General features: G+C 30.1%; 2 protein-coding genes across 6 annotated transcripts in view; one reads left to right on the plus strand and one right to left on the minus strand.

Moving 5' to 3' along the window:
• On the plus strand, positions 1-24,127 carry LOC105199163 (dedicator of cytokinesis protein 9). Of its 5 annotated transcripts, none has more exons than XR_003269343.2 (25): positions 187-369; positions 631-747; positions 1,630-1,808; positions 2,537-2,606; positions 2,759-3,199; positions 3,621-4,109; positions 5,202-5,368; positions 6,179-6,340; positions 6,443-6,522; positions 6,887-7,140; positions 7,218-7,459; positions 8,537-8,642; positions 8,719-9,090; positions 9,995-10,192; positions 10,781-10,927; positions 11,001-11,187; positions 11,267-11,305; positions 11,874-12,052; positions 12,481-12,692; positions 12,779-13,186; positions 13,944-14,244; positions 15,113-15,272; positions 15,398-16,943; positions 17,538-17,841; positions 22,353-24,127. XR_003269343.2 is itself a non-coding variant. In XM_026139943.2 (24 exons), the coding sequence occupies exons 1-24, from the start codon at positions 187-189 to the stop codon at positions 17,770-17,772; spliced, it is 6,474 nt and encodes a 2,157-aa protein (XP_025995728.1). In that variant the 5' UTR covers positions 1-186; the 3' UTR covers positions 17,773-19,402. The 5 variants fall into 5 exon arrangements, 3 of the variants coding, with proteins under 3 accessions (XP_025995728.1, XP_011164428.1, XP_025995730.1); XR_003269342.2 differs by lacking the exon at positions 22,353-24,127 and adding an exon at positions 18,943-19,409; XM_026139943.2 differs by lacking the exon at positions 22,353-24,127 and having other exon boundaries at positions 1-369; positions 17,538-19,402.
• The window catches only part of LOC105199165 (cytochrome P450 6k1-like), a 9,733-nt gene continuing 3,830 nt past the window's right edge, over positions 21,226-27,128 (minus strand). The window contains exons 3-6 of the mRNA XM_039456789.1: positions 26,190-26,524; positions 24,862-25,092; positions 24,450-24,701; positions 21,226-21,962 (exon numbers count right to left, since the gene is read on the minus strand). Coding sequence (XP_039312723.1) covers positions 21,799-21,962; positions 24,450-24,701; positions 24,862-25,092; positions 26,190-26,524 — 982 coding nt within the window. The 3' untranslated portion in view covers positions 21,226-21,798. The remainder of the gene's footprint in view (positions 21,963-24,449; positions 24,702-24,861; positions 25,093-26,189; positions 26,525-27,128) is intronic.

The raw sequence follows: 27,128 nt of genomic DNA on the forward strand, positions 1-27,128 counted from the left end.
TTCCGTCATCGGCGCTGTGCGGCGCGGCGCGGTGCGGCGAGACACGACGCGACGCGACGCGACGCGATTGGTGATGGTCGACGGGAGTTGGTCGCGCGATCCTGATCGATTGTGACAAGGCGGCCGGGGCGGTTGCGTGTTATGTCTTCGATTGTCCCCCGGCCTGGTGGCCGGCCACGGTGACCGATGCAGCCTGACGCGGCTGGCGCGGTGGCATCAGACGGCGATACCGATCCGGGGTCTGATCGGCGTCGCACGGCGTTGACGAGGATGAGTGAGAGGAAGTTCACGCGTGGCCTGGGGAAACCCGGCATGGCGGCGCAGCTGCGGGAGACCGTGTCCCAGGTCGTTCGCGAGAGCACGGTGCAGGTAAGACGTTGATCCCGTTGTCTACGTTTAGTAAGTGACATGTACTCGCGCGGAGCTGCTCGTTGTACTGACGAACACGAGATGTAAACAATCATTGGGAGGTCGAGTTTTGAGATTTTTTGTAGTCCTCTCCGTCGTCCTACATCGTGGAATTTCGTCGCGTATAGAATACAAGATTTCACGAATTTATCGAATCAAAGCCTGAAGTGTAGCGTTTTTTTATCTACTCGAGATAGTCTTTTAAATTTATGTGTCTTGCAGAATAAACCACATTTGGTTGAACCCATTGACTTTGAGAATTTTGTGCTGAAGAATAAGACGCTGTTGCAAAATGATCCCCAGCGAGAGCTACTACTATATCCCCAGGATGATATTTCTGTAAGTTATCACTTTCATGCTGCTTATCTATATTAGTGTTGCCGACGTATTTCCATTTATAGATAAGTGAACAAAGGAAGTGTAGTAAGGATGTGAGATAAAATTGCGAAGCATATGAAAAATATTCTTAACAAAATTATGAAGTACATGAAAAATATATTTATTTTTATTTTAATTCTATAAGCCAATTTTAAAGAAGTTATTAATATTATTTTTTTTATTCATATTTTTTAACACTGATACTTTTAGTATTGTTATCTTTAAAATGATATTTAATAAACAAAATGTGAGCAATAAAAATAATAATTTATTATTTAAAAATCTTACAATATTGATAAATATTGATATAGAAAATATTGAATTATCTATAATAATGATTTAAATGTAGTAACAAGCATTGTTGCCACATTTTTACTAGTGTGATATCATATTTAAAGATAATTGTATTATTATAATTGTATATACATTTCCTATTCTTATGCAAAAATGATGTAAAATTCTATTTTTTTTAATGTTCCAAAATTTTCTAAGCTCCATTCTTTTTTATGAATATAGTTTTTCAAAATTCTTATATTTTTTGGTTAAATTAAAATTTTCTTCCTTTAAGACTCAATATTATTTTAGAGAGTTTTACTTTAAGGTTACGTAAATATATAATCAACAAATTTGAAAAAATTTAAGGATACCTAAATATACATATTAACCATAAAATTTATTACAATTTGATCAAGTTCTCATATTATGTGGAATAACTGGAGAACCTTTAAAAGTATTACATTGAAAACTTCTATTTTTTTAGATAGGTTAATTATAATCATTAAATATGTATTTGTGATATGTTAAATGCATGATTATGATTGTTAATTGTACATTTTCTAACAGCAAGTGGTTCTGCCAAGGAGATACCGCAGTTTGGTACCAACAGCTCAACATATTACAGAAGGTGAGGAAGGTGAGGAGAGTCTCCTGACAAAAGAGTGTTTGTCCAGTTATATATCTAATTGGAATCTTGTACACTATAAATATGCTGCATACAGTGGAAGTTATCTTGAATTGCCAAGGTACCTAAGTTTGATGTTTGTAGTCTATAGTCTGAAAAAGTAACCTATTTTTGGGACTATTTTTTAAAGAAACTACTGCACCTGTTCTATGCTTTTACACATTTACTTGTATGTAGTAAATATCTATAAATTTTGGCTAATTGTTTATTAGTTTTTATGTTATGTAAATTTAAAAACAATGTAAGAAATACATATATCTATAATTGATGTAATTACTAGTCTTTCAGTTTAACTGAAAAAATTTAAAAGGATTTTTAATTATGAGTGCAGCTATAGTTTGAATTATAGAATAAATGAAAACTATTGCCAATTATTGAAATAGTACAGCTTCAAAAAAAAATTTTTTTTAGCAAAATTTTTGAATTTAATTTCTGTGAACAAAAATAATTATAATTTATCAGATATCACAATAATCTTAGTTGATGTGACAGACATATATTATGTATATGCAAAAGTTAGTTGAAAAACGTTTTTAAATTTACATAACAAATATTAATATACATTTAGTTTAAAATTTGTTGATATTTACTAAAAATGTGTAAACAAATATATATATATATATATATATATATATATAAGCATACAAGTACATGTAGGTTTCTTTAAAGAAATTTCTGGAAATAGGCTACTTTTTTGCATTTTAGATTATAGACTAGAATATTCTTTTATTTAGAATCTCTGAAAGTAGTTTGTTATTTTGTAGATGCTATTATTTCATAAATTTTCAGAATTTTGAAAGCGGATGATTTGAAGGACGAAGTATATGAAATCGATACTGAAGTGGATCAAGTAGATGAGGTAATGCCCTTTTTTATTCTATGAAATTTGCGTGTGCATTTGTAATACCGGTCATGCTTTGAAATTTCATATTATTCAATATCACTTTAACTATTATACTTATATATGATGCATATTTTGAACTAAATTTGTGATTGTCTACATTTTTGTAGGACTTAACAAAGAACGATGGTATAACGAAGGAAGGTTACTTAATGAAAGGTGCTGAGATTGGTAGTACGGATAGAATGTTCGCTCATATTGGATCGAAATCATTTAAGAGACGTTTTTGCCATCTCAGACAGGAAGTTGATGGCACTTATATACTCGAGTTTTTTAAAGATGAGAGGAAAGGCGAAGCAAAACTGTCAATAGTGATGGATTTTTGTACGGAGGTTGTTAGAAATTCAAAACGCGGGAGATATTGTTTCGAACTACGGATGAGCGACACACACAAATCTTATACTTTGGCTGCCGATAACGAGGCCGATATGCAAGATTGGTTATTGAAGCTCAGTTCTGTCATACAACACTACAAACAGCAGGAGGAAAAACGTGCCGCCTCTCTTGAAAGAACCTGTAATACGCCTCCGCCATCGCCACAACCTATGCAGGTAATACAATTGTATTGTTGCAAACTTATCCTTTAGCTTAATTTTTCTAACTATTAATTAATTATTAATAGTTGACTACTAATTAATTTTTTGAGTACTACAATTTTTTAACAAAGTAATTTTAGGAAAATTAGTGTTTTTTAAAAATTGCTGAAGGGTTGCTGAATTCGATTCTGGTTTTAGAATCTAAAATTAGAAATTTAATATGGAATAAAAAAAATTTGATTATCATGTAATTTGGTTTTAGGAAGTTTATTGTTAGATTCAAATATAATATGAAAATATATGTTTAAATTAAATTTATTTTTTTATTTTTTAATCTCTTAAATTAAAATTTCTCTAAAAACAGTTTTAGGTTGAGGTAAAAAATAAAAAAATAAATTTATAAAATTATATTATATAAATATATTTTTAATTTTAGGTTTATGGTACACTAAAAGGTCTCGAGCAGAGTATGAATCCACAATTAATAAAATACTCCAGGGAGACAGACACAAGCATCGCTTTAGCAAGAAGAGAGAACAGAAAAAGACTGTTCAATGTGTATCCTTACATACCTCATGCCAAAATGCATACAGGACAATCTACCGATAACGTGGATCCTTACAAGGAACAGTTCGGCCACAGAATCCTCGTCAAGTGCGAAAGCCTTAAATTTAGACTGCAAGCGCCTATTGACGAGAAGGAATCTCTTTGTCAAGTGGAACCTTACCATACGGTGTTGAGCCTTTTTGATGCGAGGAACGGTAGAAAACTGACGGAAAATTTTCACTTCGATATTAATCACGAAATAGTACGAGATATGGCGAGAGAGCTTAGTCCTGCAGGAATTCCAACAGAAACGGAAGAAATTACTCTTCCTGGGGAATTGCAAAACATTCCTTCGGATTGGATAAAATATCCAAAACAGGTACGATTATTTAATTGTAATTAATTGGAATACAGATAGAGAAAAATGAGTTAATTAATTATTAATGATTTTGAAGTGTATATAGTTTTGATCAAAATTATTGGGCACCTATATTTTTTTGTTTATCTGGAATTCTTTTATCTGTAATATTATATAATGATTATTGGCATTATATATAATTTAAAGGATTCTTGAAACAATGGATAATTTACATTTTAATTTTTGTTTAAATTTAGTTTAATTTCAGTTAAAAATATACAAGTGCCTAATATTTTTGGCTAAGTATAAATGCCTAAGATAAGAATTTATTAAGAGCCGCCATATTAAATTTATCTTCTATTTTAACGCGCTAATTTAGAAAGTTTTGATGAATTTTTGTTTTTGAAAGTTGATAAATATTTTTAAAATTATTTTTGTCCTTTATTATTGTTTGAAGATTGATTTCTTATTTTTGTCTTATAAAAAATATAAATAATAAGTAATACTAGATTTATTTGACTCGTGCAATGACTCATTAGTGATTGTGATACTGAGTCTATCAGTAAACTGAAATTAAAAACTCAAACATTATTTTAATCAAAACACTGCGCATGTGACTATCATTAAAATTAGAATTATTCTGAGAATTTATTTTTTTTATTTTTGGAGAGGCGGACTTGAAAATAAAAAAAAAAAGATAAATTAAACTGTTTTTTAAAAATAAATATTTATTTATTAGGCAAAATTAAAGATTTTAATTTTGATCATAGCCGCAAGCATTCTGTTTAAAATAATGTTTGAGTTTTTTACTTCAGTTCATTAGGAGATTCGGAATTATGATATCGATAAATTGTGCAAAAGTCAGATGAATTTGTTATAAATTATTTATATCTTTTATTTAAAAAAACATTTTTTAAGCCATAATAAACAAAGGACAAAAAGTAATTTTGAAAAATATTTCATTTTCTTTTTAAAAATAAAATTATTAAAAACTTCTACAAAATCAGTGCGACAGAGTAGAAAACTTTCAATTTTCCCAGTTTATTAATTTATTATAAATTTATTAATAAAGTGAGAATTTATAACAACACAAGAACACGATTGATATTGCAGGCCATATTCAACATTAGTAATCCTCATCCAGATATATTTCTCGTCGTAAGAATAGACAAGTTACTCCAAGGAAACATATATCAAACTTCAGAGCCCTATTTGAGAGCTACTAAGGATCCAAGATTGGGTTTGAAGGTGCATAAACAAGTTCGAGCATGTTGCCAAAGGTAAGATTATAAATCAAAATGTTTACTGCCGCGAAAATGTGAAATTTATGAATTTTTATAGAATTTTGTTGATGCTTGCACAGAAGGAAATTTTTGGACTTTTATTTTCAAATTTAAATTCTATTTCTCCTTTTGATAAAATTATTTTTTATTAATCATTTTTTGATAATACAAAATATTGATAATAGATTAATAATAAATGACATTTACATTTACAATTTTTAGAATATTATATTCTTATACCTTCTATTGTCACTGATTTTGTTTTAACTCGCAAGTTACATAAGAATATACATATAACATTTACATTTACATATATTCTTATGTAACTTGCGAGTTAAAACAAAATCAGTGACAATAGGAGATACAAGAATACGTTATTCTAAAATTTCTAATTTAATATTTAATGTTTCTTATTATATTTAATATTTCTTGAATTGATTTTATAGTTTTTCTTTAATATTTTTGCATCCAGAATAACTAATTTTATGTAAAAAGTTCATGTAATTTTATATAAAAAAAACCTTACAGCCTTGAAAAATAGATTTTTCTTTTCAAAAATTGATTTTATGATTTATCCCACGCTTCAGACGATACAGTTTTTAGCTGAAACATTTTTTTTGTCAATTTATTTTCAAGATATTCTATTATTTCGTACTAAAATTTCTTCTATTTTAAAAATTAAGCGTTTCTAGACCCATGCTCACTTTTTAAATGTTTGGTTAATAAGAATATACTCCTAGATTATTTGACATTTATTTACTGTATGCAAGTTTAATTATACAAAACAATTATATTCTTTTTTTCCAGACTGGGAAATTATAGGATGCCGTTTGCATGGGCTGCAAGGCCATTGTTTAGATTGTATAGTAACGAATTAGATACATCTTCGGATTTTCCAGCAATATACAGGCAGGAGGGTAACAAAATAAAAGATGAGGAGCTACTAAAACTTCTTTCTGAATACAGAAAGTATGTACTAATAATAAATTAATATGATTAAAAAATGTATGTAATATAAAACTCAATATGTATATATTATTAAATATTATATCAGTAAATTTTTTTTTACAGGCCTGAGAGGCTTAGCAAATTGACTGTGATACCTGGTTGGTTGAAAATTAAAATAGAGCCCATTTCGGACATTCCTGAAAGTACGTAGTTGAATTATAATATAATAATTATAATATACAATACGAAAGTGTCATTTGGAACTTTGTACAGTGAATCTTTAATATACATAATGTTCTAGAATATTTTAGAATAATAGATATAGAAATTTTGAATTAAAATTAAAAACTTAAGAATAAGTTTTGAAGAAAGACCAGTGACCTAAAGGTAGACTGATAATAGTATACAAGAATCATCTTTTGTTACTTGATTCCATAAGCATCAGTAATTTACCATTCTTGTAATAAAAATAGAATGGTTTCTAATAATACTCATTATTTTGAAAAGATAATTTACAGTCAATAGTTTCGAGCAATTCTAGGTATACGATATATAAAATATTTCTAGATACGTTATCGACCTGCCTAGCGCCGTTAAAGCCATTTCCGATCCCACCAACGACGGAGCCGACGATCGAAGTTGCCGAGTTTGAGAGTACTTCCGAGAGGGATGTGCACCCGTACACGACATATATTAATCATCTGTACGTGTATCCGCAGACACTCAACTTTGACAGTCAAAAAATGTTTACCCGAGCTAGGAACATAGCGTGCATTGTGGAGCTCCGTGACGACGACGGAGAAAATGTCAAGCCTTTACGAGTATGTGATAAAAAAAATAATTTATTTGAATTTTGAAGTGTTTAGGTTTTATTTTTTTTTTGTACTATTCTTAATAGGTGATTTATGGGAGACCGGGTTTGCCATTACTATGCCTACGGACGTCGTGCGCAGTGTTACATCATAACGCAGTGCCTTCTTGGTATGAAGAAATCAAGATTAAACTACCCACGAAATTACACGCGAAGCACCATATACTATTCTCCTTTTATCACATAAGCTGCGACATGAATAAGAAGAAAGAGAATGGCGTTGAAAACTGTGTCGGCTATGCATGGGCACCTTTACTGCATAAAGGAAGGTGAGATTCTATAGTGATTAATAAAAATTTGAATTAGCATATTTTGCGATTTTGGTAAGAGTACAATGTCGAACATGTTACAATTTTGAACAAATTAAAATTTTCGAGGTATAAGTTTGGCATTTCTGATCAATTTGTCTGATGTCAATAGTATTCTCTGTTCGGTTTTCAAAAATTTTTGGAAAAAAACTTGGACGGTTTTATTCAATTTTTTTCTTATAAGATGTCATTTTTATTGTGCTTTATGTGAATGGTTTTAAGATTTTTAAGATTTCTTTCAAAATTAAGAACTAATAAATATATAATTTATTAATAAGATCTGCTGTTATTATGGTTGTATTTTTGAAAAAAAAAAAAAAAAAGAACAAACCAAGTTCTTCGATTTTATTTTTCCGCAAAAATTAAGAACTAGTATCTTATCGTTTTTCCATATTAAAAACAAAAATTGAAAAAACCCCTTTTTTTTATTTGATTTTTTGGTAAAATTAAGAACACTAAATGTCGACAATCCATACACATTTGCTTATTGTTATTATTGCATAAAAGTTGTGTGGAAAACTCTTCTTTTTATTTAAAAGTACACGATTTTGAACATGATATTACATGAAATTTGGGTATAAATCAAAATACAGTAGAATTTTGAATATTGTTTAATAATGAATGATTTTTCTTTTTATTAATTTCTTTTCTATCATCGCAAAATGTAGACGTTAAAAAATCAGTTTATTTGTAGGAAATATTAGTGATTCAAATATGAATTGTATTTATTGTGGCACATTTTTGGACACCTATCTTGAATAAAATAAATCACGACTTTGAAAACTTCAATAATAATTTATTTTGTTAATGTTTTATTTTTTTTTAATGTTTCTTTGTTAACTAATTTAGCAAACTTTTTAATTTAATACTAGAACGCTTTTTAATTTAACACTTTAAATGTTTGATTGTATTTTGTTTCAAAAAATAAAAATATATATTAAGAGTTCAAAATTGTATCACTTCTGTTATTATGTTTGTGATAGAAAGAAAACAGAGAAAGAAAAAATATATTTATGATATTTTATGTATTTATTGTAGACTGAACGTAGATATAGAATCAAATATCCAAGTGTTGCCTGTAGCGACGCACTTGCCATCAGGATATCTTTCTATACAACCCCTTGGATTAGGGAAAGGGGTAAGAGTAAGATTCATTATTGGTATTGTTAATTATCGACGTTAGTTAGATTGACATGAAAGTGATTTATATATTTTTGCAGAACGCAGGTCCGGACATCACTTGGATCGATTCTCAACGACCAATCTTTACAGTGTCTTTTCAATTAATTTCGACAGTGTTCACGCGAGACCTTCATTTGCACAACCTGTTTGTCCACGCTGAGCGCATTTTGGATACAAAACCCTCAACGACGCCCTCTGATTTGGAGACGTGCAAAATTCTGAAGGCGGCACATGCAGTTCAACTAGTCACCGTTATCACGTTTCTCCCAACTATACTGAATCAACTGTTCGTATTGCTGACATACAATACTAGTCAAGAGGTTGGATTGTACGTGATCAGGGTCTTAATACATTTTATAAACATGGTGCATGAAGCCGGTCGTAAGGAAATTCTACAAGCGTACATCAAGGTAGGATCTAGGGTATGATAAGTATATAAGCATCTTTCTACTTGCGATAGGATTACGTTTTTCAGAGTGTTTACTATTGGGAAAAACCGAGAAATTTTCCTAGAATTTTCAGAGAATTTTTTTTTTATTGAAAATCAGATTTTCATGGAATTTTATTGGTACTCAAAAAAATTTTTGAAATTTTATTTTCAAATTTAAATTCTATCTTTTACCAAATTGTTTTTTATTTTCTTGATAAATGGAAAAAATGTCGATAATTGATTAGTAATAATTACAATATGTATTATGTATATTTTTGTGTAATTTACGAGTTTTTATAAAAAAATAACAATAGAAAACTATATTATTCTAAATTGGCATTGTGTATTTAAGGAATATAGAACCCTAGCAAATAAAAAAAGGGATATTTTTAATGTAAAACTTGTATTTAAAGAAATTGATACATAGAATCTCCAAACTGTGCTTCTTTATTTTGAAAGTGATTTTTATTAAAAATCTTAAAAGTTTTGATAAGTAAATCGAATATGCTGTGTCAATGGTGATATTTTCAACCGAAATGGATTCTGACCAGAAATGAGACTATTCAGAATGGATATTTATTATATTTATCCTTTTTAAAGCATCTTTTAAAAATATTTGAATTTATTATGGTCCTATAATTCGCGGATGTTTTCCATTTAAAAAGAATGAATCACTGTTTATATAAGTTTGGGAAATTCTGTACTAAATTTATTTTTACTTAAAAGCATACTGATTGTAAGTTTAACAATTTGTAAGTTAAGATACAGTAAATAGAGACACCTGTGTCCAATTTCTGGTTTTACTGACTCTTGATGTTCTTAGAATTTTGAAATTAAGTTTATTTTGCGATTGTTCTGATTCTATTCTAGTTTTGTGATTCTAGTTCGTTTTTGTGCTACCTCCTCTGCGAAATGGTAACACTACGGTTCACGAGCAATTAGCGAAGCACTTACCAATTTTGCTGCAACCTAGCAATACCGATTTTCTAGTGGTGAACAAATTCATGCATCATTCAAGTTTTTTTTTCGAAATAATGATTAAAAGCATGGCACAATATCTGCTGAGTACTGGCAGGATAAAGGTAAGCTTGTCAAGATTACTTTAAAATGTTGAAACTTTGCGACTATTAATGAAGCATCACAATGAAGTAAGATTATTTGTAATTAAATATTTGTTAACGCTCGTGTTAAGATCTAAGCCAATTATTTTTATGTACATGTCGTTTCGTATTAACGGCCCTGCATTTTAGACATTATGGATGGAAGGCCAAGGTCCGACCTCTCCCTTTTTTTAACGCCGATGACGCGTGAAAGTCGGGTGAGAATCTTTGATCACGTTGCGATTGACCACCAACCACTCACAGTGCTTGAACGGTAGAAAAAGTAGACACCAGCCGCTGTGAATGGCGGCTGTGGTCAATAGCACAACGTGGTCAAACGAGATTCTCCTGTGGGAGTCAGTTGTATAGCGATAATCGCAGAATAAAAATATAACGTAAAGCAAGCGTTTTTCTTCTTCATTACAAACACTGTTTGTTAATTTTTATGCAAACCGTTTTATATGTATATTTGATAAATATTGATTTATCTTTCGAAATATTGTGTATTTATTAAAAATGAGCAATCTGTTTTATGAAAATTAATGAAACAGCTAATTTATTCTTTTTCAGATGCATAGAAACGAGCGATTTTCAAAAGATTACCACGAGAAAATCAAGATGTTATTAGATGTCATTATGCCATACTTAATGACTAAATACAGAGAGATGCCGGTGGAGACACACGAACTTAACAAAAGTCTCGCACAATTTTTAAAGGTACATAATATCATAGAAATATTACGTACAATGCGTATCTTTATCACTATTTTGATTATTGCAATATACGCAGCGATGTCTCACATTCATGGACCGTGGCTTTGTGTTTCGTCTCATCAATTCTTATCTGGACAACTTTTCACCTGGTGACCAACGCACACTGCACGATTTCAAATTCACCTTTCTACAAATTATTTGCTCTCACGAGCACTATGTATCTTTCAATTTGCCAATGATGCAGTCACGTCTTGTTTCCAGAGGTAAATATTCGATAAATACAAGAATTACGATGAAAATTTACTAACTTATTGTAATTTAATCGTTTCGCGTGTTCAAAAGACACTGACAATGACACTGAGAGTGAACCAGACTGCGATGGTACGTTTATATAATTATATTCGGACACAAATATTATGTGTATGTTCACATTTATAGCAAATATCCGTTATGTATATAAATATTTTCTCTTTTGTAGCAATATATAATGTTAATGCCAGTTTTAATTTATAATTAGTCAATTTACAAGCATCATTGTTTCAAAAATTGAGAAAGTTTTTCAGACCAAATATACACATTTCTATATATTTGTGTTTTCATGAGATTTTGCACTGAAAATCTCACTGTACTAGTCACTAAATAATCATTACTAAATGATTATTTAAGAAAAGTATTAAAATAATAAGACTTTAAAATAATAGATTGTAATTTAATTGTAATTATATTTTAGATCTTCAGAATTTTTGTACATGTTTAATTAAAATATTTTTTGTTAGAAAATTATTTTAAGTTGTTTTTATTTGTTCATTGACTGGTGCAATGACCTTGTACATTTTTCTACTCGTCTATATTTTATACACACTTATAACATTATTATTTCATAGTTATATTTCACAATTAGAAATATATATTAAAAGTGAAAGAAACTGAAATGATTTTTCAACAACAGATCTGATGAATGATTATTGCCTTACGGAGGAATTTTGTAAACATCACTTCTTGGCTGGTCTTTTGATGCAAGAAGTTAAGACTTCGCTCAATGAGATTGTGCAGATCCGCAAGGTCGCCATTAGTACTTTACGGGATCTAATGGCGAAACATGAGTTGGATGATAGGTATCAAAATAAGGTGCGACTTTAAAATGTTCTTGATTATACAGTTTAATAAAAAATGACCTTTTTTGAACAGCGGAATGAAATCGACTATTTTCTTATATCTACAGTTTTTTGCATGCTGAATATGAATCGGATTGTTTCATCACATCACAATTTTGAGAAATTTGCAGTAAAATTTTATAGAGTTATTTTTAAGTTACTTTAACATAATTATAATTTATGTGACGTATTGGAGAAGTTTCATTGTAATCAAAATTAAGTATGTTAAAATTGGTTAGAACTGTTGTTAAAACAAAAAAAATTTTTTTACTTTTAAAAGATGTGTATTATATCATGCTTCACAGACTCAATAAATTGCATTATTAAAAAAAAATTGAAAGATATTATTTTGTTTTTCAAAATTGATCTCCAAGTATTTCATGTTTCGAATCTTAATTTTAGGGTCAATTGAGTAGAATAGCGTCGATTTACATACCATGGCTCGGCATTGTATTGGAAAATTTGCACCGACTGCAATCAGTAGAAGAGAATGAAATCAAGACAGAGGCGAAACAGAATGGCACTAACAGAGTGTCAACTAGCAGTTCATTTTTGACAACAAAGGATACCGTTATCAGTTCCACGACTGTGGGTACACCTAAGTCTATTCACAGGTATATGCCAATAGACTAAGAAAATAATACAATATAGACGATTACTAATAAATTGAAAATCAACAAGAACTTTCAATATTGCACAGACTGACTCTTCACTTGGACACTCAATCGCCTATAAGATCTTCTATGCATCTGCGAGATTCCACTTATTTTGCTGCCATTGCGGGTCAAGGATTAGTAAATGGATATTCTTGCACCAGCGTTGAGTCCGATACTTCAACTGTATCTGGTGCGTCCCAGTCTAACGTTTCTCAGGAGACTGCCATCATTAGAGAATTACCGGAAAATGGAATGGATGAGAGAAAGAGACATTCGCGTACCTTGAGCGTGACGCAATCGTCGCCCAGATGTGATAAGTTGCAGCCATCAGAAGTGAAGGACATACTACTTTGCTTCCTATTCATTGTCAAATATCTGGGTGATCATCAGGTGATTGCTTGGTGGCAACAATGCAATGAAACAGAAATACTGAACTTCTTTACAGTGATTGAGTAAGTAGCTAGACTGATGATGTAATAAATACAAGTATTTCTCTGCTTACGATGAGTACATTCCGAGATTTCGATCATAAATAATTGAATTGATTGTAAGTCGAATAGTAATATACCCTAAACACAAGATATTGAACGAATATTGTGATATTTTACAAATATACGTACGATATTGTGCCAATGTTCGTACGATATCTAGAATATCAATACGATATCTTGCTGTTAGCGTTAATTGCACTAAACTGCCGTTATTATATACAGAATATCCTACTTTAATCAGCGCATTTGAATTTGTTCGGAATCATGTGGGATAATATCTCGTTTTTACGAGGTTATATATCGATATCTATTCTGACAAACAAATTTGACTTTGGATATCAGTGTTATTATTAAATATTAGTATTAATATTAATTAAATATTAATATTTATGTACACTATACTTAAATATTAGTATAATATTTAATTTACATCACGGGTTAACGAGAGCTCGGGTTAATCAGAGTTAATCGGTTACATTACAATGTACTGATGTATTTTTATTACCAGTCGTATGTTTGAAAGTTTATAAGTATATAAGTCGAGATAGTCGTACGTAGAGACCGGGATATCTGTAATGGGAAGTATTACTTGTGGAGAGACAGTTATGTTCAAATGATAATATTTTATCATTTGAATGATGTATGATTGAATGTATTGATATTGATTGTGTTTATCTATTTCTAGATTTTATATGAATACAATTTTTTCTATTTTTAGGATGAGCTTGCATCATTTCAAATATATCGGTAAAAGACAAATAGCTGCGAATGCAGTGAATAATGTTGGGAAACCCCGTACTGTCAAGGCAATGACTTTACCTGCTAGAATGGCGCCGCCAGATTTTACTACTGAAAGTCCTGCTACCAGCACGTTGCAACCTCACAATACAATTACTAGAGAGAATTTAGTTGAAACTGATAGTGGCAAAGTGTATCAAGCTTTATTGGAGGCAAATATGGCAACAGAAGTTGGTTTGATCGCGCTAGATTGTTTGGGTCTCTTCTGTGTTCATTTTAAAGTAATTATTGTCAACTTTATTAAGAATTTTTGGTGTTCTTTTAATTTTACATGTACAAAATATATTATTAATTATTTTCTAAAAATCAGGATTAAGTTAATATTTTAAAACAGGATTTGGCAAAAAAATGCATATTTTGGCCGATTTTCAGCTAATGCTATTTCCCTTACCAATCTGCATGCAGTTCAAATAGCAATTGGCGTTTAGATTGTGCGGGAATTAATGAGGTAAGGAGAAAGCTTTAAGCTAAAATTCGGCTAAAATGTTTATTTTTTTACTGAGCTTTGTTTTAAAAAGTTAAAGTTAATGAAATTAATTTAAAATTTAATTTTGAAAATGATTAAATTAAACTATGTCGTAATTTTATTAAATTAGCTTATTTTATATGACAAAATAATTACAATATGGGTCATCAAATAAATTATAAATTTTTTTAGGAAAAAATTTATTAAATTAAATGCTGTGTTTTAAAAACAGTTGAAATTAAGAATCAATTTATTTAAAATTAGCTGAGTTAAATTAAAAGTTATTAACTCTGAAACTTTATTATTTAACTTTTTCTATAATTATACAACTTTGCTTAAAATTAATTGTTCGCGGCAATATATGCCATTATGATATGATTACTGCAAGAAAGATCAATTTAAGCAACGCAATTTAAGTAAAGAGAAATATAAATATGCTTAAAGTAAAAGCTCTTAAGAAAATTAAGAAATCAGTAGTAGACTTACAAAGATTGAAAAGATTTTAAACTACATAAATTTGAATATAAATATATAAAATGCAATGATATCTTTGATCCAAATAGACTAATCTAAACTATTTAAACCTGATTAGAAGTTGCGATGACTTGTCATATTTTTTATAGGATATTCTCCTAGCGAATGAAGGCGACAATGCAGTTATGCAAAAGTTTTTCAACATTTATTTGTCGTTCCTTCAAGTTGGTCAATCTGAAACTTTACTACGTCATGTTTTCGCTGGACTCCGAGCTTTCTTGAATAATTATTCCATTGCGCTTTTCCAAGGTAATTATTGATTTTTTAATTCAAACATTGAGTTTCACTTGTATGAATGCAAAAATTAGTCTCTACAATGATAGAGAACATATGATAAGCACATGTAAAGTTTGAACACATTTTTTCCTTTGCAGGCAACGCTGTGCTTTGTGGACGCTTGTGTTATGAGTTGTTGCGTTGTTGTAACAGCAAGTTGAGTTCCATACGGCAGGAGTCCTGCGCTTTACTATATTTGCTTATGCGAAGTAATTTTGAGTTTACTAGTCGAAAGGGGTTGACTAGAGTGCACTTGCAAGTGATAATTTCAGTCTCTCAAATGCTGGGGAATGTAATCGGTTTGAATAATTCACGATTTCAAGAATCGCTATCGTTAATCAACAGCTATGCTTCCTCTGACAAAGTTATGAAGGGTACGGGTTTTCCAGTTGAAGTGAAAGATCTTAATAAGAGAATACGAACAGTGTTAATGGCAACTGCGCAAATGCGGGAGCACAATAACGATCCTGAGATGTTGGTTGATTTGCAACATAGTTTGGCCAATTCTTACGCTAGCACACCTGAATTGAGGCATACCTGGTTGGAGACGATGGCTAGAAATCACGCTAGGGATGGCAATTTTTCTGAGGCTGCTTGTTGTCAACTGCATATTGCAGCATTGATGGCTGAATATCTTAAATTGCGAAAAGTTCATTCGTGGGACGCAGAGGTTTTCGATAAAATTTCTGTAAACATATCGAAGGATGAACGTAATCTTAAACTTGATGCTGGTATTCAAGATATTCACTATAATGAAAGTTTACTTCTTGAACAATTGGAAGTTTGTGCCGATACGTTAGAGAAGGCCGAGCGTTTTGAATTGCTTGGGCATTTGTATCGCTTAATAGTTCCTATGTACGAGAAAAGGAGAAATTATGAAGCTTTGGCTAACTGTTATTCGCATTTGGCGCAAGCCTGCAATAAAATTGTAGAGGTAACACGAACTGGGAAAAGATTGCTCGGGAGATTCTATAGAGTGGCATTCTTTGGCATGGCGTACTTTGAGGAGGAGAATGGTCAAGAATATATTTATAAAGAACCTAAATTGACATCATTGTCTGAAATATCGGAACGTCTATTACGTTTATATAGCGAGAAATTCGGATCTGAGAACGTTAAGATGATAATGGATTCTGTACCGGTCGACATTAGTGAGTTAGATCCCAAGATAGCGTACATTCAGGTAACGCATGTTACACCGTATTTCGAGAAGACCGAATTGGAAGTGCGACAGACCGAGTTCGAGCAAAGTCATAACGTATGTTGCTTCATGTTTGAGACACCATTTACTAAGGAGGGCAAAGCAAGAGGTAGTCCGGAGGATCAATGGAAACGTAGGACTATTCTTACAACTCAATATGCTTTTCCGTATGTGAAGAAACGTATCGGGGTTGTCGAGAAGCGAATAGTGGAGCTCAGTCCCATTGAAGTCGCTTTGGATGAAATGAGGCAACGCGTTCAGGAATTAGAAGACGTGGCCTTGATCGGACCGACAGATGTAAAAAAGCTACAGTTACGTCTCCAAGGTAGCATTTGTGTAACGGTAAACGCCGGTCCTTTAACGTATGCTTCCGCGTTTCTGGATCCAGCATTGTCTCCGCAATATGCCGATGACAAAGTAGAAGAATTGAAGGATGTCTTTAGGTATATTTTGTCATTTTTTCTAATGAACGTTTTGAACAAGAATTGCTAATATATTTTAATTAATATATTTTTAAATTAAATTAAAGTTAATGGTTTATAAAATTAATTTAGTTACGTTAAAATTTGCATAAACGAATAACTAATTTAGTTAAAAGTTGCACTAATTGTAAGATTAAGTTAAATTAAAAATCATAGTTTTGAAAAATGTTATTTATATTAACTTAGAATGTAATTTGTAAAAATTAAATTGTGAAACAAAACTAAATAACAAAATAATTATAACGTGAATCTTTAACTAAATGTAATATTTTATGTGTATATTAGATTTATATAAAATAACAAATTATTTTTTATATGAAAATAAATTTTTTTTTATAATTTTTTTTATATAAGTAAATTTTAAACTTAGGAAAGAAGTTAATGAGTTAAAGTTTAAAGTTAATTTGTTAAAATTAAAAATTAATTTATGAAGTTAACTAATGTAAATTAAGTTAAAAGTTATGAATTTTTTACAAGTTACTATCCAATCCTGGTTTGTTTCGTTTCTCTTAAGTGCGATATTGCAGTTTCTAAAGAATCTTTTTACGATTTCAGGGAATTTGTCAAGATATGTTATACAGCATTACAAATTAATAGCAAACTGATCACGCCGGACCAGCATGAATATCAGGAAGTGTTGCGTGAAAACTACCAAAAATTGTGCCAGAGTTTGTCATCCTTGTTCGGGGAGCCGATATGGCCGGACGAACAAGTGGGAAGCTTCAAACGCAATAGTGCTGCTCTGTTCAGCGCTATCAGTGGTGCTAACAATCACACCAGTACAGCCTAAGTCAATAATCTTAGAAACGTTCATCCAACAGACCTCAGATCATTTGTAGCATAATATGTTTCTTCCAAGGTAAGGTTCTTCCAAGCACAAGTTTGTGAAATATTTACGTGTGTCTCGTAAGTATTAACGCCTTGTATTTTTATTTTCCCTTATTGACGTGTCATTTACAAATCTATGATAAGGTGTCTGTATCAATTTTTGTAACTTTTGCACTGGCCTAATGGAAGACTTTCTAATCACTGCCAGATATTTTAGACGAGAAGTTTACGAATGTCCCGATTGTAGGGAGTACGAAAGAATAAATTGTAGCTGATCTGTAATTATTTAAAATTTTTGACAAAGCCAATGAGAACTGCTTTTACTTATTAAGCTTGCAATATTGTAGTTTGATAAGTTGCAATTCAACTAGTAGAATAAGTTGGTTCATATACCAGGGCATTTATATAATATATCTATGGCGAGTAAAAATGTACTGGTACACTTCAGTTCTTTCACTATAGCTAATGTTAATCCATAAGGCATTTGTATTCATGATGTCCATATATAATCAACTTCATTAGGAGTTCTGTCCTTTTATCAATTAGAAAAAGGAAACTATAATCTAGTTAACCAGTAAAAATAACAAAAGGAAATTATCCACTTGTATTATTGAAGAATTGAGACAAAGAAATTAATATTTTATTGTGTTTTGATTAAATTTTTCATGTCACATTGTTCTGTAATTTAATATTGTTTAACAAACATAGGCAGACTTCAAATGTTGTTTATGCTTTTATTCTCTGATACATTAAGTTTACGCTTCATCTGTAAGCACTGAATATATGGATAAACTTTTTTATCCAATGTGCATTGTAATATGTATAGATGTTTTTGGAAATATGTATTTAGATACTTTAAGTAAAAATTGATACTTGTACATATCACTTGTTTAATTTCTTGCGTGCGTATAAGTGCTGTGTAGTCGGCTGTTTTAGAAATATTGAAGGGAAAGTATTAGTCTTTTAACGCTATAATAGATCATCGAATATTTTATCCAGCAATTATGTGAACTTACGTATGCGCTTGCACACTATTAGTAGTACAAAGATGAATTCGTACAGATTGAGTAATTTCTATGCCAATTATTGGAATTTATAGAGAATTAAATGAAAGTTTGTTTATGTATTTTAGAGAGAAAAGGAGAAGCTGTAGCTATTAAATGGCTACGGTTTATTGATGGGAAACAAGTCCGACCACTTTGATACCTTGCGAATACGCACAAAAGTGATGTTACATATTGATAATTATTTGTGAGTGTGACATAAAATTTTATAAATCGAGAATGAGAGAGAGAGAGAGAGAGAGAGAGAGAGAGAGAGACAGCGAAAAAGTATGTAAATTTATTTACAAGTGATTCATTTGTAATTGATTTGTTTGCATCGATTTTGCATCTTTAAGTAAATTTGATGCAAATTGATGCAAAATTGTAAATTAGTGATAGCTTTAAGAATAAATGTTATAACATTCGTATACAGTGAGACATAGTAAATTTTTGAATACATTTCGAAAGTAATGATTATAATATTCTTTTCTCATAATTATACATGTACTATTATAAAAATCCTAAAATGAAGCTTGTTTAATTGCAATATCTAAAATGTTGTATTTTTAATATTTTGCTAGAAATTTTTCAGATATTTCGCACGAAATTTGAACCGAAACTTTACGTAGAATTTTATAAAAATCTGTTTTTTAAATGTGTGTATGTATATATATATATATATATATATATATATATATAATATATATATATAATAAAATTAAGAAAATATAAGTATATGTATAGGGTGTCTTATAATTATTAAAATGCTTTAACGTATTTATTTCTATCATGTTCAGTCCTTTAAAAAATAAACATTATGTATTAATAAATATTAAAATACACTTACGATCACAAGTAAAAATTAAAAGCATTAGAACATGCATTACAATTTATTCAGGATTGATGATGTTTAAAAATGTTGCTATAGTTTCTGTTAAATTTATTTACAGTTGTGAAGTGAAAAAAAAAAATATAATTTTATTAGTGATCTCATGAATAGAAATATTCTAAAAAAATCTAGTTTATATATTATTTACTGCTGTACGAGTCAATTTGTTTACCACATAGGGAAAGCTATTAATATAAAAATAAAATGTGTTTTTATTGACACATTAGTGATTTTTTTATTAACATTAAATTCAAAGTAACCTCTTTTCATAAGTTATACTCAGGCGTAACTACCGAGGGAACAGAGAGTGCTGCAGTCCAAGAGTCGTTGGGGTCCTTAAAACTCAATTTTATTTTTAATTACATTTTTCACTACCATTTACCTTGATATTCTATAAGTTGTTTCGTTCAGAGAAAAAAATTTTTCTTTCTCTAAACTTAAGACTATTTATTAACGTTTTTGTAATTCATTTTTTGATTGTTTCTTTTTTTAAACAGAAAATTAAATGTTGCTTATTTGCGGTAGTTCGTGGCAGAATGCGTTACTTTTCTCCCTTTTGACATTACGTGTTTTGTAATTTTATTTATTCCTGCGTTAACAACGTACGCAGTAATTGTATAAGAAAGGATCCGATTTCAGTGAATATTATTGTTCCTTTTCTCCTTAAATAAAATTTGACTATTAGAACAATAATAGAACGAAAGATTTGATCCTATCTTCCTCTGTCTAGATCTCGGCAGACAAAAGATCAAAAATATTTTGCATTTTTGTTTAGCACTTTATATGTTCATTGCAACATGATCCACATACATGTATAGCACATATGTACGTCATTTTATTGATGTACATATACTATTTTGTCGTCATTTTCGACATTTTTGTGTTAGAATTTTTGTTTTAAAATATAAAAAATTTATCATTAAAACATTGATCGCCTGCAATTTAGGGACAATGAAACCACACAAGAGATAGCAGCACAACATCCAGTTAATGACTGATAAGTTTATCTTTAATTAGCTGTTATCAGTCTATTCTTTTATTATTGTTTAATAAAGATTGGTTTTATAAATATAAATGTGATATAAAATAAATCATTTCTATACATTATAATATATAGAAATGATTCATAAGAAAAACTTCATTATAGACAATTCACAAATTTAAATGTTATTTTTGCATATCAAATATCGAGGGTTTTCTTATGAAAAGGTAATGGGATAATAATATACTCTTTGATGACAGAAAAATATATGTATTTTTAAGATATTTTTATAATTAATAGTAAAACATAATACACTTAACAAGAAATAAAAACATGAAAAGTTAATAAGAAGAAAAATTATAAATGTTAAAAAGATTAAAATAAAGAATAGTGAGCTCAAGAGCCACGCAGGATGTCGGGTGCAAATTTTGTATCTATTCTCACCGAGATGTAACATCCCATCTCAAGGCTGTGACACGAGTTTTGGTACTTAGAGCAACCAATCGATGTTGTTTCACAAAACTCTTGTCTCGGCACACGCTCTGTGAGGTTGTTCACAATATCATTATGCTAAGACGCTATAATAAGATGTAATCTCTATCTTTTTGACTTGTATTATCACTGAAGAAGACCGTTATTAAAGGTCGAAACGTTTGCCTGCTTGACATTGAAGTCTTTCGTTATTTATTTGCACCCGACATCCTGCGTGGCTCTTGAGCTCACTATTCTTTATTTTATTTTAATTATAAGAGCCTTAACCCTTGTTTTATTGTTTTGTTAAAAAGATTAGTTTTATTATTAATTTTTCACAAATACCCGCCCAGGAAAAATATGATACTTAATATGATAAATATGGGGGAAAAAATTTTTTATATAAAAAATTGTATATGAAATATGTTCATGTAGATTTACATATATAAATACATATAATTATATATGAATGGAAATATTTATAATTGTATGTATTTACATATATATGGTCATATTTGATATATAATTGTATGTAAAGAATTTTTTTCCGTATGATCAAGTTAAGAGAAATATTGTTAGTTCCTACGTAAAAAGAAGATTATTTTATCGTGGTTCAATAGTCAGATAAACACCACTCTTTGTTGCAAGAACCGCAGATCTTTCACTGAAAACAAGCGGCACTGGAGTCCGGGAATGAAGTTTGAATTTATATTTTGACAAAAGATATACGAGTCCAACTTTCGTTTGTAAATATCCAAATCGTGAACCTGAAAATTAGTTATATTTTATTATTAATATTAATGATACTAATGCATGATGTTTGCGAAACTTTTATATATTAGGTGTACAACTTTGCTTTCGCCGTTTTACAATAGATGGCTTTAGCGGTATGTGGTGGTGGAAATAAACAGATATAGGCTGTGTTCCGATATTAACTGCCAGTACTGAAAATGTATAGTATATGTGACGTGAACTATAAATTTTCAGTACTGCCAGTAAAAACGGAACACAGCCATAGACGTTATACAATAAGCTTGGGCATTTGTCTGTTGTTTGCAACATAACCCCATCGAAACATTAGTTGATTTGTGTCCGCATCGTAAAATTATTTTCGATTGAAAATATCAGTTTATGAGCCACATTTTCATCATTTGCAGAAGGTTTTAAATTTCTGCTTCAATATGAAGAAATCTACGGCTGAGGCTCATCGAATGCTATCAAATTCAAGATTTTCCACTGGTCAAGCGTGTGAGTAGTCTGTGGGCAAGTGAACGGTGTGCAAGTGAAATACAACTGTTTTTTCGACGCGGGATTCGTACGCTGCTCGAAAGATAGGAGAAGATAGTGGTCAGCGATGGACAATACTTTGAATCGTAAATGTATACCCAGTTTTTTACAATAAAGCCTTAAATGTCGAAAAAAAAACGGCGGAAGCAAAGTTGTACATTTAATAAATTGCTTAACAAAGACTTCTATTACAATGTAAATTTTATTTATTGATTTTTTATATATAAAAATAATATCAAAGTATTATAAAATTATTTACATATTTTTATCAATATTTAATAGCACTCGTAGCACTCTGTAGTATTCCGTAGCACTTCATAGCATTACGTAGCATTTATAGCACTCCGTAGCATTTCGTAGCACGCCGTAATAATCGTAGCATTCCGTAGTATTCTCTAACACTCCGTAGCATTCCGTAGCTCTCGATAGTATTCCGTAGCACTCTGTAACATTCCGTAGCACTGCGTAGCATTCTGTAGCATTTGTAGCACTCCGTAGCATTTCGTAGCACTCCGTAGCATTCGTAGCACGCCGTAGCATTCCGTAGTACTTCGTAGCATTTGTAGCACTCTGTACCACTTCATAGCATTCCGTAACATTCATAGCACTCCGTAGCATTCGTAGCACTCCATAGCGTTGTGTAGCATTTGTAGCACTCCGTAGCATTCCGTAGCCCTTGGTAGTATTCCGTAGCACTCAGTAACATTTCATAGCATTCTGTAGCATCCATAACACTTCGTAGCATTCGTAGCACTCTGTAGTACTCTGTAGTATTCCGTGGCGCTCCATAGCATTCCGTAGCATTCGTAGCACTCCGTAGCATTCGTACCACTCCATAGCACTTCCTAGCATTCGTAGCACTCCGTACCATTCTGTAGTATTGCGTAGTATTCTTAGCACTCCGGAGCAATTGTAACATTCCGTAGCATTCCGTAGTACATGTAGCACGCGTATTTACAAATAATACTTTTAAAAATACACTTTTAATTGCTTTAATAAAATGTAACTTTTGGTATCTTGATTAGACGTCAGCAGCATTTACAATTTTTAGTAGGTGCAATTAATAAATCTTGATAAAAAATTTAAAAGTTGCACAAAAAGCTAAATTTATTAAAAGTTGCATTAAGAAATTAAATTAAATTAAAAGTTTACAGTTAAAAATATTATTTGTAATAATTGTTTTATACTAGAACGTAATTTTTTAAAATTAGATTTTTAAAATTATTCTAAATGCCAACATAATACGAAAACATATGTAAATATATTTTATATACACTTTAATTATATATTTTTTTCACGTAAAAAGGCCCTAAGGATGCGTCGATTATTGTGAACACACCAGGTAATCTGTGCTATCGAGATTTATGATATCGCAACGTGTGCTATTGGCACTAACTCATTATTCTTTTTATATAATATTCATTGCATTTAATGTAATTTTTGTAAAATTATAAGTAATATTATTACTAACAAATTTATACGCATATTCCAAACTGTATAATTTTTAATAATTTATAAATTATGTGCAATTTGGGAAGTATTATATTACTGGTTTAATTTCAGGAATATGTTAAAGTATTATAGGTAGGTTTAAGTATTATGGAATGTATATTATATTTTTAAATAAAATGTATTTTTAATCAAATGTTTTAACTTTTGTTATGATTTTTCCGTCCTTTCTGTCCATATTAAACAATTCCCAAAAAATAATGGAATTAATGTCGAATCGATATCAATTCGATTTTGATATTAACATTCAAATAGCATCGAAATTCGAACATTATAACATCGATGTAGACGTCAAATTTGATTTTATTTTAATCGTCAAAATGATATCGATTTGATGTCGATCTGACTTATACCATTTCTCCTTGAGTATAAGCCAAATATTATTAGTAATCATAAATTTGCATGATCTTGCTTAGACACGCTTTGTTACCTGTGTATTAATAAATTTATATTCTTACCAATGCAGTTTCGTGGGCCTTCGCCGAATGGTATGAAAGCGTAAGGATGCCTTTTTTCTACTTTGTCTGCGTTGAAACGCTCAGGATCAAATTTATCCGGGTCTGGATATATCGACGGATCTCTATGTATTCCAAGTAACGGTATAGTTATTAACGTTCCCTTTGGCAAGCGAATGTTTGTAGTTGGTAGGTTTATTTCCTCAGTACAAATTCGGTTCAAGATAGGAAGAGGTGGATATTTTCTCAAAGTTTCTGCAATATATGAAAAGAAGTTAAAGGACGATACATCTCTTCTATAACACAATACATAAATTATTTAAACAAACATAAATAACGAAATAATAAACTTTTTCTGCTTTAATGAAAATTGTGTTTCCGAATAAGTAAAAATTCATTGCAATAATATACTTGCCATTTAATATTTTGTGAAGATATGTCATGTCGTTTACAGCATCGTAGGTTAAACCACCATGTTTAGCTAATATTTCATTAATTTCATTGCTAACTTTGTCTTGCATATCTTGGTATTGAGCTAATTCGTATAAAGCAAATGTTGCGGTTGATGAAGAAGTTTCAAAGCCAGCTGCAAAGAATACAAAACCTTGCGCAGTAGCTTCTGCCATAGTGAGCTTACTTATGTTTGCTACGAATAAATAAAATAATAGGTTTGTTAATTTTATATAGGAAGAAGTCTTGAGAAACAATATTTTTATTATTTGAATTATAATTTTGATATATGTCAAATAAGATAGGGAAATTCGGAGCATAATGACGATATGGGGCATAATCGATAACTTTTCACATAGATGCTATATAATGAAATGTAACGCAATATTAACTATTATTAGACGTATCTAACCATATGCTGTTTTCAGTTTTTATATTATTTTTAGCTTAAAGTTGTTAGAAATTATTTAATATATTTGCTGTGCTCTCCGCAACTAAGTTAGAATTTTTGAGTACATTTGCGTAAGATAAGTAATAATAAAATTCTATTTTTTATTACCCCAAGTACATTTATGTTATTAAATGATCTTTTCATGTTACTTAAAATAAAATATTTAAGCAATACATTTATTTCTTGTGATGTTCCACATTATTAAAGTAAATTTATATACTTGGGTACAAAATGGGGCACTAGAACACAGGGCAAAATAATGCGCCTTGGTACAATGCGCTGGCAGTATGCGGTATACATTAGTTGCAAATAAAAATAAGTTTACACGTTATGTTTTGCATTAAATTTTATATAACATATAATCAAAGATGTTACAAAAGTTTAATTTTTATTAATTTTTTAATAACAGTAATATAATGTATCAGAAAAATTATTAATAAAATTAATGTAGGTATTATTAATTTAAAGTACAATAATATATTCTTACTTATATTAGATGTTCTAAGTTACTTTTAAGAAATTTTGAACATTATTTTATAAAATAAGCAAATTTTATGAGGTGCCCTATTATATCCCGCATAATGGGATTTGCACGAGGGGAAGTGTACGTTTTTAATAAAACAATAAGTTTATCATTTTAATATATTCTATTGAAATAAAACTTTTTTTTTCTTATAATAGATATTTTAAAGAATATTTTAGTAAAAAATTAATGTGATTTATTTACTTTAAAACTAGATTAAAGTAACAGTACCCCGTTATGCCCCGGGTTCCCCTATGTAAACTTTCTTAATTTAATAAAGTTATTAATATAAAAATAGGAATAAACTGTGTATATTAACATGATACGGTAGTTTTTCTGTCATCTTCAGGATCAACGTAGCCCCTCTCCATGAGTTGTATAAGCAAGTTCATAAAGTCAGGTCTGACGATTTGATTAGCTTGCCTGTATTCCACAGTTTCTCGAAACATTTTCATATAAAAGTCAGTGACAGATCGTTCCGTGAAAGGAATAGAAAAGAAGTCCAAGATTTGCGGAGCAAAAAAGAACATAGCGAGCTTAATAGAATTTACATCAAAAATTTTTTTTCCTTGGACGCGATACTCATTATTAGGTTCCTCAATACAGTTAGATTTGATACCAAAAGCGGCTGACATGATTACGTCTGTTGTATATCTATTGACAAATTTGACAAATAATTATTAATAAATTTTAGTAAATATTATTAAATTTACGAAATAATTACACTGAGCAAAAAATATGTGAAATAGAAAATACAAAATACTAGCTATCTTTTGAAATGCAAAATACAACTTGTATTTTATATTTTAAATCAAAAGATTTGCATGCACGCACGCACGTACTTGCATTTTATAGAAAAGAAGAGAAGAGAAAAAAAGAGAAGAGAAGAAAAGAGAAGTAATTGTAATGTCTGAGAATATACTACAATTTACGATAATTGCAATTTTAATTTTATATAAATTAGCGATAAGTTATTTATCATAAGAAAGATAAAGAAAATTAATATAATATATGATACATAAGAAAATATCAAAAAGTTAGCTAGGATGAAAATAAATGTGAGTAGATGGCATGTTGACAGCACTTCAGCACGTTTGACATTATATAATTGTTTAATACTTCAATCTAAGCGAGTCACAACCACTTTAATCAATTAAATTATCAATAATAGGAAGATAGTAAGTTAATAAGTTCTGGTATTTTAGCTTCAAAGTATGAATTACTTAAGAAAAATATGCTTGGGATGCTGTGACTGTTT

Source organism: Solenopsis invicta, chromosome 13 (genome assembly GCF_016802725.1).
Source record: "Solenopsis invicta isolate M01_SB chromosome 13, UNIL_Sinv_3.0, whole genome shotgun sequence".
Classification (NCBI taxonomy): domain Eukaryota; kingdom Metazoa; phylum Arthropoda; class Insecta; order Hymenoptera; family Formicidae; genus Solenopsis; species Solenopsis invicta.

Excerpts from the sequence above, each read along its gene's own strand:
- LOC105199163 (XM_026139943.2), top strand. The coding sequence starts at position 187 with ATGCAGCCTGACGCGGCTGGCGCGGTGGCATCAGACGGCGATACCGAT. Across the intron at positions 12,053-12,480 it reads ATGATAGGTATCAAAATAAG|GGTCAATTGAGTAGAATAGC; the intron begins GTGCGACTTTAA and ends TCTTAATTTTAG. Across the intron at positions 15,273-15,397 it reads TTCCATTGCGCTTTTCCAAG|GCAACGCTGTGCTTTGTGGA; the intron begins GTAATTATTGAT and ends TTTCCTTTGCAG.